Raw genomic sequence first — 17590 nt, 5'->3', positions numbered from 1 at the left:
AAAAACTGTTGTTTCCTTTCATGTTTTGAACAAAAAATACAAGTCTAAGTGAAAGTATAATGAAAACGTTGCAGTGTTACCTATTCAATCAACCATAAAATTTTTTGCTACGTTCGACGAATAAAGACTATTGATACTGCTCTAGTATAACAGTCAATGTTTCACTTCTGTTACAAACACCATAATGAATCTTAAACTGACAGACATCTATAGTGTGAGTATATTACAAGTAAAAATTGAACATAATATATCATATTTGCACAGATATAAATATTTATATTAAAAATCAATTTTGTTATAGATATTACGGAAATGTATTTTCATATATTTATATCTATATATCATATTCTGTGCTGTTTCTAATGCAGGTAAATTTATTGTTTTTTAACACTTTTTATAAGAAATCATCTTTTGCACATTTTTCGCGAACATAAATACTTAAATATTATATATATTTTTATTCAAACTTTTAAGTTTTAAAATAATTTCAAGATTTTATTGGTAATATAATCTCAAACCTAATTCTATACTTTTACATTTATAAAGTATTGTGTATGTAACTTAAAACTATAATTTAATTTTGAACTTAATTTCAGTGCAGTTATATTGTGATGTTGCTCTATGTTAATATGCATCTTTTACAGATCTTCTAAAATCGCCCAGAAAGATGAATAGATCGAAAAATGTAACAAATGGACCCACTTATACATTTCTTAAAACAGATAAACAAGCTAACATCAAATGGGGCGTGCGGCATTATATTCCAAGAGCATGAACGATATCAAAATAGATTACAAATATTAATCATGAAAGAAGTCTCAAAGAAATCATAAATATTAAATGAAGAATATAAAAATATATTTTAAAAAAGAAAATATGGAGAAACATATACATTACCGTTGTGGTAATTATGGTTCCAGACTAACCATTTCCATGTATCTCTTTTGTATTTCAATCAAAAGATTATCTAACCTAATGAGACAAAAAAGTGCTATATCATTTATTGCCTGTTATGCTTACTGTAAAAAAAGTATATTGTATTGTAATAAAACTTGCAAGTAAAACACTTACGTGTAACGTATCACTAAATTATCATATATCACATTGTCTACATCTGCAATTTCATAACATGTAACAGCAGACGTATTCGAAGGTTGATTATCACGAAATTTAATTGGCATCTCCTTACTATCACTATTTGTTGAAGTATTTGCAGTTTCGCTATACACGTCAACAGGCATATTAATCTTCTCGTTAGGTACACTGTATACGTGATTCATATTAAATTGCATTATACTTTGAAATTCTTCACGATATACTATTGTCATAGCAATAACTGAATCAAAAATCCTTTCCAATGTTAAAAGTACAACTTCCAATTTTTCTGTTTGCCTAAAAGAATTAATTATTATACTGTGACCCAAATTAATGAGAAATAAATACATAAAACTATAGATTCACAAATACACATACTTTATAATCCCAGAAATATTTTTACACTCAAATAGTGCCTCCTTTGTCTTTAAAAATTTAAAAATTAGTTTCACCATTTCAGTTGGTTTTGCAGTTTTATGAAAATACTCTTTTTTATGTAGTTCATAAATGTCTTTTGCTTCGCAGTATCTGTATGAAATGGAAGTCTACATTTAATTCCTTAGTAATATATTTGAAATTTCATAAAAGCACATTTACTTACAATTCAAATAAATCCTTAATACAATCAATACTCTGTGCTTTACTTTCTAGTTCATTGCTTTCTTCTATTAATGGATCAAATTTTAATTTTATCTGATCGGTAGCTCTCACAAGTTTTGTTACTTTCTCAAAATTAATTTTCAAACGATCCATCTTTTCTGTACTTATACACTCCTTTTCCCATTTGATACGAAGTGTGGACAATTCTTTCACAAGACTGTTTATATTTGTCACTGAATTTTCTATATTTTTATTAAATATATTTATCCTTGAAATTACCAAGTCTCTGAAAATTTACATTACTGCATTTGTATAATTACGTTTTCATTAATAAAATAATAACTAATTTTGAAGAAAGGGAAGATTAAACGATTTTAGAAAAGAAAAATATATAAAATACATACACTTTTATAGTCAAAGCAAAAATGTACAGTTGACACATATATAATTCTTGTTTGATAAAAAATATTGCGTTACGATAATAATCCATTAATGTGTCAAAATCCAATTGACTTTTTGATAATTCTATCATTTTCTGTATTGATACTGGAATATCTGTTGTGGGTATATTGTTCATCAAAGTGCTTTCATTCTTGAAGACAAATAAAACTGGATCCTAAGAGAAAATTATTAACTTGAATTAAACACAGAATATCAAGCAAGAGTTGATTCGAAATACATTTACTGCTTCAAAAAAATATATTTTATATTATACCTGAATTTGTGATAAAAGTGGTGTCTCATTCGCAATGAGAATTTTACCAAGGTAATTTGTTAAAATTTGTTGATTTATTGATATATTAGTATCTTTTTCAATCATAGTTTGTATATCTGTGACAGTGGTAGTACCACTTACTTCATATGCATTAAGTTTAGATGTTGATGCAGAAAATACATATACTACCTAGAAAATAAGAAACATATGTAGTAATTTAAAAAAATTGAAACGGTAATGTACTGCAAAATATTTAAAGATAAAACAAAGAATTAGAATGCTCATGTAAAAGTGTATTTTATAAATATATAGACGGACTTTTTAAGTTGAACAGTATTTGAATAAACTTACTTAATAATCGTCACATGTAACAACAAATTTTATTAGATAATTTGTAAAGACATATACCTCTTTAGACAAAATGGAATGAAGTAATTTAAACACCACCAATTGCATTACTCCATTTTCATCATACTGCTTTCCCCTCTTTTTTGAATCCCATTGTAATACCACTCTAAACCATTCTATCAGTTTGTTTCTTAGACATCTAATAAACAACATGGTAAGCTTAAGCTACTCGTTTATTACATTTCAGTTCGCTAAAACATTTTTATAGTTTTTACCGTGATAAATTGGTGGGATCAACAATATCTTCACCAAAAATTATTTTTCCTTCCGATTCAAAGGCACAAATATCGTTGTATCCTTTATTTTGAATATGTTTCATCCTGTATAATTATCAATCATATTATAATAGGTAAATGCTTGCATATTATCTTGGTTATAAGATCATAACTATATATACCATATTATAGTATGCTTCATCCTTGGCAAAAATGGTCTTATACCACTAACAAGTTCATAAAACAAAATGCCCAAACTCCAATAATCTACAGAACAACTATATTTCTGTTTCCAAAGAAGTTCTGGGGCTACATAATTTAATGTACCCACTACAGAAGCAGATGCACTGGCTTCACCAAGTTCTTTTGCATATCCAAGATCTATTAATTTATATGAAATCTAAAAGATATTTTCTATGTATATGTAAAGCTTTATACAGAAAGTACTATATTGCTTACTTTATCACGTTCATCTTGCAAAACTATGTTTTCTGGTTTTAAATCACGATGCGTAATGTTGTTGAAGTGTAAATATTCAACTGCAGAAGAAATATCCTTCATTACAGCAATTGATTCTTTTTCACTTACTCCACAACAATTATCTACTTTATTTAGAACCTATAATTTATGAAATATTCACAATAGGAGTACATACCCTATCAATTTCATCAAATAAAAAAAATTTATTATGCTTTTAAAAAGTACCTTTCTAAGATCACCTTTCCTGCAAAATTCCATACATAATATTGGTAAATCTACTGTTTCATTGGGATGTCTAAAAGGTAACTCTAAACCTTTTATAATATTCGAATGTTTTAATTGCTTCATTTTCTGGACTTCATTAATCCATCTTTTTTGTTGCGTTTCTGTTAACTGCGATACATCCCATTTACATTTTTTAATTGCTAGAATTGTAAAAACAAGGAATTATATTTCATTTATATAGTATGATAAAATTTCGAAAATATTTCAGTGTACATCAATGCTAGTTAGTAAAGTAATATACATACCAAGTTTATTACCACTTGTATGTGTCCATAATTCAACAATACCAAATCCTCCTGAACCAAGAACTTTACTAAAAGTCCATCCATTAATAACGTCAGATGTATTGTTCATGATAAATGTGTTTATTGACAAATATTTAAGTTACAAACAAGTAACTTTCAGACAGCTTAAGTTAAATTACAAAGTTTAAAGTATTAGGAAACGTTATATTTTATTCTTTTATTGCAAGCACTAGTGTAGCGAGAGACAAATTATTTTCCCGTAAGTAACCTGCATCACAATCTCTGTGACGTTTATGACGTGTTTGTTTATTCAATGAATACAAATGTGTTGTATCATGTATATGCAACATGACATGCATGTGTATGTTTAGATGTGACTTATGTGGATCCATAAAGTATAAAGGCATAAAGTAACAAAACGTGTCAACACAAGGGTCTATAATGCATTTAGAAATAATAAGCCTACAATCCTAAATATGCAATGTTCATTCACAGTGGCAATAAACTTGGTTAATATAAAATACATGACTTGTTCAGGGACGTGTATGGTACCATGCGCCACGAATAGAATACTTATTCGGTGGAAAAGAACATTTGGCGAGAAATGTTGCTTGATTTTTATACTATTTATTAAGAAAAGAAATAATTTTACCAAAATATGGAGCGATTTAAATATACATGAACTTAATATGACGTCTTACTTGATAGAATTGAAATATGTTATCATATATATGTGAGTAGTAAGTACAAGGCGCTTATCAATGCTTATCTTTGGGTTTATTCGGTTTATTGCAAGCAGGTACGCTTTTAACCGATGATACGACCAGATGAAAGACAAATGGATCAATGAAAAGTCAATCATCTGACCAGCTAACCCACTATATTTATATATATTTGTATTTTGAATGTGAAATGCAATCATAATGCAATCGTACATATAAATAATAAAGATCGAATCCATTTCACACCAAATTTTTGTTATGCCTACCTAAGAAAACGTTTATGCATAATATCTGTACTAATCTGTCATTTTGTTTATTACGCCTAATTATTGATATGTATTATTAATATATATAAGTTAATATTTCTATAAGTTGACATTTTCAAATATACTTCATTACTCTAATCTGTTTTTAAGGATTTAGAAATTTTAACTTTAAATTACATATTTACATCATTAATTTGCAACTTGTATAAATATCATTATTCAAATTGATGTTATCTGATGTTATATATTACAATGTAACAGTTGTGTAAAATATAAGCACGTATATTGCGTTTGATTTGATATAATCTATACGTAATTCGAAGAAATAACAATTTTGTAAAGGATGGCGCTTTAGCCAGTCCGGTTTTTGAAGAAATATGGCGGATGTTGAGGTGAGTTTGTCACGTTGCACTTGAGAAACCGTATTATTGTCTCATAATTACTGATTATTAACCACTGGTTTTGTTGCAGTTAGCGAAAGCATTGAAAGATCTGCCAAATCGTATTCAAACCGCTAGCAAAACCGAGCGGCGAGAGATTCTGCAAAATGTCGTCAATGTGTTGTCAAACCCTGGTAAGGACTGATAATAGATAAATTTTTGATAAAAAATGATCTTTCTTTTGATTCAAAGTATTTTCACATGTACATGGGAGATAATGATTTTTCTCATAAATATTCACTAATCACACATAAAAAGAAATCGTCTCTAACACAGTTCAAGTTAGATGAATATACAATACTGTTTTTTTCAATTGCATAGATTTCAATTTCTACCGTCCCTATATAGAAAATTTGTATATCCTTAGTGTTTGAAAATTTAAATATCAATTATGGAAAGTCTTCAATGTCATAAAACGACATTTACTACATGAACCTTAATAGAAATTAAATCACTTATGTATTACCTGTTACACAATAAACTATTTGTTAAAGATTTGTTTTAGTAATATATACAATTCATATGTTATTATTGAATTATTATTGAATAATTTTCTTTACATTTAATATTTAATATTATTTACATAAGTAAAACATGGTCTTGAAGTTAAATGTTAAAATCATATTAGAAAATAAGGGAATCAGAAGGATATTGTATTTGAATTTTTAAATAATCCCTTATAATGTACTACATAATCTTATGTAGAACACATGTTAATAACAGTAGAAACATCATAATTTGAAATATGATGCAATATATGTTTATCTTTATATTTGCATGAATGTTAAATAGTCAAGCTTAAAATGTGATCATTCCATTTAAAACAATGTTATTTTGATATTTTAGGCATCAGTGACAAGATTGTCAATGGAATTTGCAAAACCTTGTCTCTTACATTACATCGATATAAGGATACAGGTTCCCAATCTTACGTGAAAAATGTAATTGTGGAATTATTACAAAAGCAATCAGAAACTGCAGTAAAGCACATGACAAATGTGATAGTAGAACAGGCTACATGGCATACAACTGTAGTTCCTACGTATGTATTTTGTGTATGAATGTTTTACAGTGTATATATACTTTGAACATTTATAAGTTTTTACTTAATAAACTTTATTAAAAAATGTTATTTTGTAGATTAAATACTGCTTTAACTGCATATCTTGCGTTAAAGTGGTCCACATTAATTATTTTACATGGGTATAAAAACAATGCAGGCATTAATACAGATTTACCAAAATTGATTGTGGCACAAGCTGATTTAAGTGCAGCAGCTTTGGCATCCAGGAATAAGAAACTAGTAGAAAAAGTATATACATTATTGGCATATCAGTGGTCAAGTATTAAAGACATAGAAACAGCATACGTAGAAACACTGGCTAAATTGGAAGTTAGTAATGGTGTAATTGTTCTTGCTAGTTTACTTACTAAATACTTAGTAAATGCCAAGAAAACTGAACTGGTGGGAAAATTGAAGGTAAATTTATTTAGTATTAAATTGATATTTCGACTTGCTGTATAAGTAACATAAGTAGTATAACAAACGGTTGATTTTATTTTACAGGCAAACATTATAGACGGTTTTATAAAAGTTACTATTAGTTGCAAGAAAAAACCAGATCTATACGTTGTTAATACTGCTGTACCTCTTCTGCGTAGAATAACTCACGACGAATTCAAGAGTCAATTACTCCCAGCTTTGCAAAAAGCTATGTTAAGGAATCCAGAAATTATTATTGAATCTGTTGGTCACATTCTCAGTGGTTTAAGTCTCGACTTGAGTCAGTATAGCCAAGAAATAAGTAAAGGATTGTTTGCGAATTTGCATTCTAAAGAAGATTTAGTTAGAGAGGAGGCAGTTGGAGCTTGTCGTAGACTTGCTCTACAATGTTCAGATACTACTGCTTTGGAAAATTTACTGACATCTGTATTTGCTGTATTCCATGGATCAGAAGGAAAGCTCACTGTTACAACACACAAGATTTCTGTTTTACAAGGTGCTGGTAATCTTAGTTACAACGCAGCCTCGGGCAACAGTGTACAAAGATTGGCTGAAACAGCTTGTGAACACTTCATAAAAGTTTTGGAAACCGAAGTTCATGAGAAAACTTTAATTCATGCTCTTGAAATGATGGCTTTATGGTCCATCAAATTTGTAATTTATGTTCCGAAAAGTGTAATAGATGCATTTAAAGAAGGAATGGGTGCCAAGACATCCACTCCCGCTGTGCGTACTGCTTACATTAAACTCTTCTTTTCCGCGCCTGTAACTTCTTATTCTGGAACAATAACGCCAGTACTCATACAATCAATAATGAGAGCTACACAGCAAAGTACACAACCAGCCGCAGTTACAGAAGGTTTAGTAGCTGCTCATTTGCTACTGAAATTTGTCCTTGCCAATCAAGTGGAGAATGATAAACAGAACATATTGTGGAATGCCATTAATGACCAAATATTCTTTTCAGAAAAATTTTTAACAACATGCGGGGACGATATTTTGTATCATCTTATGCTACTTTGTGAAAGACTTATTACAGAATTTGCTGACAGATTAAATGAAAAAGCTCTGAGTGGTGTCTACAAAGCGGTTGTAATTTGCGCGACAGCTCCGAAGTCTAACATTCGAAAACGCTGTTTTCCATTTGTGAAAAAAATTGTCACCGGTTTAAATAGTAACACACCCTCGCAAGAATTATTAATGGAATATGATAAATTTTTAGAAAATGTAAAAATGAAGTCAGAAACTGATAAAGATAATAAAGACGATTCTTCTACTGGCGAAATAACTGGCAGGTGTCTTGCGGATGGATTACTTGCTATTTGTTCAGGTTCCTTTTTGTTTGAATTACCGGCTATGCAAATGACAAGGGATGCATTGATACCGTCGCATCACCCTGCGATATGTAAGGCGATGCCAAACCTGTGGTTTAAAATTGCGAAAAATTATAATCTTGTACCAAAAGATTTTTTATGCTCTTTTAATGGTGAAATAAAAAAATTACTGGTGCAAAATTTCAAACCTGTTGCTAGTTATGAAAATGCGTTAATAAGAGTGGTATCGATTGTACCAGAGATTATATTACCTACATTAGTATCAAATGTTACAAGTAAGCTCGATGACCCTGAGATTTTAAAAGTAACTAAAGATGAATATTTTACATACCTCACTCCAGAAGGAGAGTTGTATGACAAGAGTGCATTGCCAGTAATTGATGAAAATGATATTCTGAACTCAATGAATATGAAAAGAGAGAGCAAAGCATATTCATTTAAAGAACAGCAAGAAGAGCTTCAACTTAGACGGGAATTGTATGAAAAAAAGAAGAAGGAGGGGAAAATAAAGGAGCCAAAATTAACACCTAAACAAGAAGAAATTCTTAAAGTACAAATGGCAAAAGAAACAGCAATTCGTAAAAAACTGACTGAATTGAAAAGTAGAATAGACAATGTTGTATCTCTGGTTACATGTTCAGTTAAAGGAAACGGACAAGAAGTCTCTTTGTATTTGAAAGATCTTTTGCCGCCAATATTAAAAAATTTGAAATCACCATTGGCAGCTCCTGCAATGTCCGATCTATTTATTCGCTTGAAAAGTACAGTGAAGATCGGCAGTAATCCAACGTTAAGTGATTTAGTGTCACATGTTACGTTACGTCAATTACAACCACAGTGCGACTTAGACCAAGCTTGGGAAGAAGAACACCTGGATACAGCTGTAAAGAGAACATTAAATCTTTTACACACGATTACGATAAAACAAAGGAAATTATTCACAGCTCCTGCCTTTTGCTACATTTTTCCATTTATAAAGAAAACATTGTTATCTTATAAAGATGATGGTATGATTGTACAAGGACTACAGATAATACAGGAACATGCCAAACAGAGAGAAAATTCTTCTGATTTAAGAGGTATGAGGCATCCTCGAATACTTCCACGTAAACATATATTCGATCTGTTAATCGAAATGATGGAAATAACAACTGGAAGAGTACAAACGCATGCTGTTGCAACCTTAATAGATGTTGCTCAGTCTGGTAGTGGCCAACCAGGTACTACATTAGCAACTAACGAGGACATAGATTCTTTAATTGGAGCTTTACAAAATTCTTTACCTACAATAAGAGATGCAGCCCTAAGAGCCTTATCAGTCGTAAAAGATGCTTTTCCACCTCAAAAGGAAGAACCTATAAAATTATTTCACATTATTAGAAGAATATGGGTCGCCAGGTTTGATTTTTGCGATGAAAATAAAATTCTGGCTCATGAATTATGGCATTCAGCAAATTTAGTAGCGCGTGCAGATGTTCTTGCGCATGAACTTATTCAGGATATCGAACACCCTGTTGAACCTATACAGCAAGCTGCTGCTTGTGCTTTGGCACAGTGTTTGAATAACGTCCCCAATTTGGTACCATCAACATTGGATAGTTTATTGCAACTTTATCAAGATAAATTAGCTATGATTCCACCGAAATTAAACGATTTTGGTCGCGTGGTTGAGCAACCAATTGATACTTGGGGTCCTCGACGAGGTGTTGCACTTGCATTGGCTCAGTTGGCACCTCTTCTTACCGCTGAAACAGTACTTAAACTTGTGCAATTCTTTGTTTCGACCGGCTTAGGCGATAGAAATCATGCTGTTCGCACGGAAATGTTAACTGCTGCTGTAGCTGTTGTTGATCTTCAGGGCAAAGTAAACATAACGTTTTTATTGCCCATTTTTGAAGCATTCATGGACAAAGCCCCAAAGATTGGCAGTTTTGATTCAATCAAACAATCGGTGGTTATTCTTATGGGATCGTTAGCAAGGCACTTGGATAAAGATGATCCTCGTATTAAACCAATAGTTATGCGTTTGATCGCGGCTCTTTCTACTCCATCACAACAAGTCCAAGAGGCTGTGGCCAATTGTTTGCCGCATCTTGTGCCGTCCATCAAGGAAGACGCCCCAAAAATTGTGGACAATTTAATAGATCAGTTATTAAAGTCGGACAAATACGGTGAGCGTAAAGGTGCAGCTTATGGTTTGGCAGGTATAATCAAGGGTATGGGAATACTTGCCTTAAAACAGCTTGATATTATGACCACATTAACTAATGCCATTCAGGATAAGAAAAACTATAGGCATCGAGAAGGAGCATTGTTCGCATTTGAAATGTTGTGTACAATGCTTGGCAGATTGTTTGAACCTTATATTGTTCATGTACTACCGCATTTGCTGTTGTGTTTCGGAGATTCAAGTCAGTATGTGAGAGCCGCTACCGACGATACAGCTCGAGTAGTTATGAGTAAACTTTCTGCACATGGAGTGAAACTTGTTCTTCCGAGTTTACTAGCGGCATTAGAAGAAGACTCATGGAGAACTAAAACTGGTGGGTGATTTGTAATTATTAATATTGCTCAACGTACCAATTGTATTTTAAAAGTAACGTAATTTTTTTTATTCTTTAAGGATCTGTCGAATTGTTGGGTGCAATGGCATATTGTGCTCCAAAGCAACTAAGCAGTTGTTTACCAAGCATAGTTCCAAAACTCATTGAAGTACTTAGTGATTCACATACTAAAGTTCAAGAGGCTGGTGCAGAGGCTCTTAAAGTTATTGGAAGTGTAATTCGTAATCCAGAGATTCAAGCTATTGTGCCAGTCTTGTTGAAAGCTTTACAAGATCCATCCCATAAAACAGCAACTTGTCTCCAAACGTTATTGGATACACAATTTGTGCATTTTATCGATGCTCCGTCATTGGCTCTTATTATGCCTGTGGTGCAAAGAGCATTTTTAGATCGTTCTACAGAAACAAGGAAAATGGCTGCGCAAATCATCGGAAATATGTATTCATTAACTGATCAGAAAGATTTATCTCCGTATCTGCCAACCATTATTCCTGGCTTAAAGACGAGTTTATTGGATCCTGTACCAGAAGTGCGAAGTGTGTCCGCAAGAGCATTGGGTGCCATGGTACGGGGAATGGGTGAATCCAGTTTCGAAGATTTGCTTCCTTGGTTAATGCAAACACTTACATCTGAAACAAGTAGCGTAGATAGATCTGGTGCCGCACAAGGTCTTTCAGAAGTTGTAAGAGGACTCGGCGTTGAGAAACTTCACAAACTTATGCCCGAGATTATTAGTACAGCTGAAAGAACGGATATAGCCCCCCATGTTAAGGATGGTTACATTATGATGTTCATTTACATGCCCAGTGCGTTTACAACAGAATTTACACCTTACATCGGACAGATCATTAATCCTATATTGAAAGCTCTGGCTGATGAAAACGAATATGTACGTGAAACTGCGCTTAGAGCAGGTCAGCGCATTGTTACTCTTTATGCCGACTCTGCGATTATGTTACTGTTACCGGAATTGGAGAAGGGTCTTTTTGATGATAATTGGCGTATTAGGTATTCATCGGTGCAATTACTTGGAGATTTACTGTATCGAATTTCCGGTGTTTCGGGAAAAATGTCAACAGAAACAGCTAGTGAAGATGATAATTTCGGAACCGAACAGTCGCATTACGCCATTATTAATGCTCTTGGCGCGGAAAGACGGAATCGTGTTTTGGCTGGATTATACATGGGTAGATCAGATGTAGCATTAATGGTACGTCAAGCTGCTCTTCATGTATGGAAAGTGGTTGTAACGAATACTCCAAGAACATTGAGGGAAATATTACCGACACTTTTTACACTTTTGCTTGGTTGTTTGGCTAGTACAAGTTATGATAAAAGACAAGTGGCAGCGCGCACATTAGGAGATCTTGTTAGAAAATTAGGCGAAAGGGTATTGCCAGAGATTATACCTATTTTAGAAAAGGGCCTTCAAAGCGACCAAGCCGATCAACGTCAAGGTGTATGTATTGGATTGTCTGAAATTATGGCAAGCAGAAATAAAGATACAGTGTTAAATTTTGTGATCAGTTTGGTTCCAACAGTGAGGTAAGTGATTTTATTTTTACGTAAAATAAACATTAAAACTATAATTTAAGTAATTAATCAGCGAATGATAATATTATTTATTTTAGAAAAGCGTTGTGTGATCCTTTACCGGAAGTTCGACAGGCAGCAGCAAAAACTTTTGACGGTTTACATTCAACTGTGGGTGTTAGAGCATTAGACGACATACTACCAGCAATGTTAACGCAATTGAACTCATCAGATCCAGCGGAAGCAGAAAATACGTTAGACGGTTTGCGTCAAGTAATGGCGATCAAATCTCGAGTTGTTCTGCCATATCTAGTACCTCAATTAACAACTCCTCCGGTTAATACAAAAGCATTATCAATTCTGGCGAGTGTTGCGGGTGAAGCATTGACAAGGTTTCTCCACAAAATTCTGCCAGCTTTATTAACTGCTCTCTCCAGTGCTCAAGGAACACCTAATGAAGTTCAAGAATTAGAATACTGCCAAGCGGTCATTTTATCTGTTACCGATGAAGTTGGTGTTCGGACGGTAATGGATCAATTAATGGAGGCTACTAGAGCAGAAGATCCATCCAGACGACGAAGTGCTGCCACTTTACTGTGTGCTTTTTGCCGAGATACACGCGCAGATTATAGTCAGTATGTCCCTCAGTTATTACGAGGTCTTATTCATTTGTTCACGGATGATGACAAAGATGTACTGCAAATGAGTTGGGAAGCACTTACAGCTGTTACTAAGGTTTCTAAAAGTCATTATTTTAGGTATAATTTTTAATTAATGTTATCGATATCAATGTTCGACGTTTATTTTTAGACTCTATCATCACATCAACAGATCGCTCATGTACAAGACATTAGACAGGCCGTTCGGTTTGCAGTATCTGATTTAAAGGGGCAAGAATTATTACCCGGATTTTGTTTACCGAAAGGAATTACACCAATTCTTCCAGTATTCAGGGAAGCCATATTAAATGGCTTGCCGGAAGCAAAAGAGCAGGCTGCTCAAGGACTAGGTGAAGTTATAAAATTAACTAGCCCATCGGCGTTGCAACCAAGCGTTGTACATATTACTGGACCGTTAATTCGAATTCTTGGAGATCGTTTCAATTGGAGCGTTAAAGCAGCTGTTTTGGAGACACTTGCAATATTGCTTGGCAAAGTAAGTTAGTCACATAATAATATAAGAGAATGTAAAAAGATGATAACAGTGCAATATTGTTAGGTCGGAGTAATGTTAAAACAATTTTTACCGCAACTGCAAACCACTTTCTTGAGAGCATTGAATGACAGTAACAGACAGGTGAGGTTGAAAGCTGCCTATGCTTTGAGCAATCTTATTGTAATCCATACACGTCATTTCAAATAAAATTTTGTTGTTCAGGGAAACAATGTTACAAGCTTTACGAGGTGTACTGACACCTGCTGGTGACAAAATGACAGAACCGATGAAGAAACAGGTATTTGCTACTTTAACTAGCATGCTAGGCCATTCGGAAGATGTTACGAGAAACGCAGTGGCTGGCTGTTTCGGAGCGCTGATACGATGGCTTAGCCCAGACCAACTTGCCGTTGCATTTAATGATCATTTATTATGTAAGTTTTTCAAACGTCTCTTCTTATTTGAAAATTACAAATTTACGTTTATTGTCCACCTTCTATTTAAAGCTTTGCAAATGAAATATCCAGTCGTGAACAATTGTTTATTTACTCTAACAAGTTTTTTTCGTAAATTTTAACCTTCAATTTATGTAGTTTCCTTTTAGTATCATTTAAATTATAGGTAATGACGCTAGTGTTGACTGGATGCTCAGACATGGACGTTCCGTGGCGTTATTCGTCGCGCTAAAGGAATCACCAACAACAGTATATAATGGTAAAGAGAAGGATCGTGTCTGTGCTATTATACTTTCGTATTTAGCGGCGGATCGAGTACAAATAGTTATGAATGGTATACGAGCTTGTGGTTATTTGTTCCAATATCTTGTGAATGAAGGACAACCTATACCTCAACAAATCTTATCGCCTTTTGTGAGGGTAAGAATATTTAACGAATTATTAAACGTTAATATTTTAGAAATGCTCGTTTTGATTTTTTGGATAATTAATTTTCATATGAAATTGATTATAGTCTATGAACAATAATAGCAATGATGTGAAGCAATTATTGGCCAGAGTTTGCATTCATCTGGCTCGTAACATACAACCTGAAAAGATGTCACCAGAATTACTTAAGTCACTTTTACCAATGTTGGTAAATGGTACGAAAGAGAAAAATGGTTACGTAAAAGCCAACAGCGAACTTGCTCTGATTGCAGTTCTTAGACTGAGACAAGGTGAAGAAGAATATCTGGTAAGTGGGATCTTTAAAGAGATTTCGAAGTTTAAACAGAGTTGTTATTTTCGTTTCTCTTATCGGAATATACATACTTTACAGCGTTGTATGACCTTCTTGGACGCCGGCGCAAGAGAATCTTTATCGGATGTTGTCAGCAAAGTGTTGCGCAAAGTTCTTTCGCAGTCCGAAGGCAAAATGGAAGAATTAGACGATACTTTACTCACATGAGAGATATTGTACGTCTTGGGGCTCATTACATGCTGCACTCGTTCTAATAATAATACTATCCATCAATATTCAATCGATTTTTATAAAGCGACTTACTGTTCGTGTACTAGTTACATTATAAAACAATTAGATCACTCAACATTGTATCTCGATAATCAATTAAATAACGTAAAACGTTACAATCACTCGGTGGAATTCAAATTACTTAAACTAAGGTGTCCCGCATACCAAATAGTTCGAATCGTAACTGTAGATACTTCTGTGCAAAATGTTTTGTATGATTGTCTTATTAATGATATGATTGTACACAGTTTAATTGTCATTGTACTACAGTTGTCCCAAGAAAAGCACGTATATGTAAACGGAACAATAGAAAGTAATAACGCAGAAGAACGTAACCAATTTAAACATCAGAATCACAAAGATGATTTAAGAAACGAAGCAAACTTCAATAATAGTGCACATTTACCATACATTCTTTTCGTACGCGATGTCCTTTTGTATGTTCAGCAAGTATTACGATGGAAAATAAATTATTATGTTCATACAGATTTGCCAACATTTTTAAGCGGAATCACACGGACGTTAGATGTTTTATGAGAAATGAACGCTGACCTGTTGTTAATTTGAAAAGTAGCGGACTAAGCAAAATGTTCACTCGCCGTCGAAGATTCTAATAGTGAGACGATCTATTGTCGTATAAACGCGATGCGCTGTCTTGTATTGTAGTTATATACATCGGTATATAGTTTATGTTTTAGAATTACGTGTAGAGATTATTAAGTCGGCTTAAGCCGTACCACACTGACGCGATACTTCTAGATCTGCCATCAAAGCGTCTGCGACCTCGATTGTAACTCGGTTTCGACACGAAACCTATCTGTTCAATTCGTTCAATCACTGTTCATAATACATGACTATATGCATTATGTATATACTTCCTCTTATACGTTATAATTTATCGAGAAAATGTACACGTAGGTACTTTGTACTTTTCTATGTAAGATTTCGAATGCTGGATAAACACCTGCTCTTACAACATCAAGTCGGATCTTTTGTATTTTTTGTTTCCTGTACGTCTTAAAAAATACTGTTTATCGTAAAATTACTGTTAACCGTAATTCATCGAGAGTACAAGGATAAAGTAAAACAATGGTAGCAAACCATACATCATGTGCGAAACGGATTGGATCTACCATTGTTGATTGAGCAGTATTTTTGCAATAAAAATATCTCAAAACCCCCAACAAATATCTATTAATTCCGTGAGATAGTTTGAATGTCATACATCTCGATTTTGTAACAATATATTTATTAACGTTCCGTGTAAGGCGCCAACAGACGATTATATGATGGACCAGAAGTAACGCGCAATCGTTGCATTTTAGGCGGAAGGAATCACATCTTGTAAGCGACCTGGTCGCGTTTTGTTGTTCCTCTGACTTTTTGAGCCCCGAGATTCGTCACGTGAACGTATCGGATTACACGTGCAAAGGACGATCCATGTTTTATTTATATAAATTGCCACGCAATCATATGCCATGGATTCGCTCGTTTCGATGACCAACATATTCCGCTACTGCTCGCTTAAGACTGAACCGTTCCATCCGTGGCCGTAACGAGAGCCAACTGCCACTGACGATTTTTTACTTTTATGATGGTCAACGGATCGATTTCCTATCTGTACCTGTCGCAAAAATCATCATTTTTGTTTTTGTATCCGACGCCTTTGTTCGTTTAGTTTTACTACTGGGTACTTTTAATATTTAATCGCAAGTATATTTTAATTAATAGCTTTAATAGAAATCACTTTCTTCCCTTCGTATAGTTAACGAGAGTATTATGATACTTAAGATGTAACAACATTGTACGAGTCACGTAGGTTTACTGTTCAGTTTTTGTAACTTCTTACAAGTTGTTTTCTGTTTCTCCGCCATACCAACTGGTTGTCCGTTTCGAGAAACAGAGACTGTGAAATTTTTAGATTTGTCCGAAGACGTGAGAAATTAAAGTGTGGGGTAATTAAACAGTATGGTGGGTATAGATCGTCGTTAATCTTGAGCTGTCAATTGAAAATACAAGAGAATTCATACAGCAAACGTATCGTAAATAAATATATATATATATATACATATAATTTGAAATATTTAAGTAATCTGACGGTAAACTTGACGATGCTTATATGTTTTAGGGCCGATTGAAAAGGTTGTGTTCTGGAGGTAAAACAATGGCCCAGCGTGTAAAATTTATTTATCGCATCTGAATAATGATTTTATGTTTGTTAATTGTGTATACATGAATGTACGTGATACAAATAGAACAATGCACTAAAAAAGTATATTCATTCATTATCGTAGTTGAAAAATGAAGTTTCTAACTAGGATGCGCTTTTTGAAATGCACTTACAAGGAACATCACCCAATCGACAATCCTCGATTTTGTTTAAATATGGCACAGAGGTAGAGTATCGAAAAATATTATACACGTATGTTTTTAATTGGCAGATATTCATGTGGTGAAAATAGCCCCCCCCCCTCCCCCAGATTTCTGGATGACAAAACCTATTGTATTAAATATTTCAAAAACTAATAAAGATAGAAAAAAAATATTAAACAGGGGCAACTA

At 33.3% G+C, this 17590-nt stretch overlaps 2 protein-coding genes across 2 annotated transcripts; one reads left to right on the top strand and one right to left on the bottom strand.

Annotated features, from left to right (window-relative positions):
* Positions 1-849: 849 nt before the first annotated feature.
* LOC107186406 (inhibitor of nuclear factor kappa-B kinase subunit beta) lies at positions 850-4244 on the bottom strand. Its single transcript, XM_015574261.1, has 12 exons — positions 4044-4244; positions 3739-3938; positions 3493-3651; positions 3216-3433; positions 3034-3138; positions 2819-2957; positions 2411-2599; positions 2100-2311; positions 1697-1981; positions 1474-1623; positions 1072-1392; positions 850-972 (listed from the first exon to the last, which is right to left on the bottom strand). The coding sequence occupies exons 1-12, from the start codon at positions 4150-4152 to the stop codon at positions 909-911; spliced, it is 2151 nt and encodes a 716-aa protein (XP_015429747.1). The 5' UTR covers positions 4153-4244; the 3' UTR covers positions 850-908.
* A 1164-nt stretch (positions 4245-5408) lies between these two features.
* LOC107186418 (translational activator GCN1) lies at positions 5409-15694 on the top strand. Its single transcript, XM_015574279.1, is given in 13 exon segments — positions 5409-5423; positions 5503-5605; positions 6318-6513; positions 6612-6951; positions 7039-10852; positions 10933-12418; positions 12505-13141; positions 13217-13561; positions 13625-13758; positions 13760-13995; positions 14183-14436; positions 14531-14752; positions 14837-15694. Coding segments are annotated over 13 exon segments (7911 nt in total). The 3' UTR covers positions 14966-15694.
* The last annotated feature ends 1896 nt before the right edge of the window (positions 15695-17590 follow it).

This window comes from Dufourea novaeangliae, unplaced genomic scaffold (assembly GCF_001272555.1).
Source record: "Dufourea novaeangliae isolate 0120121106 unplaced genomic scaffold, ASM127255v1 scaffold78, whole genome shotgun sequence".
Taxonomy (NCBI): domain Eukaryota; kingdom Metazoa; phylum Arthropoda; class Insecta; order Hymenoptera; family Halictidae; genus Dufourea; species Dufourea novaeangliae.
Note: the sequence above shows the minus strand (reverse complement) of the source record. Positions and strands in the feature narration are given on the sequence as shown.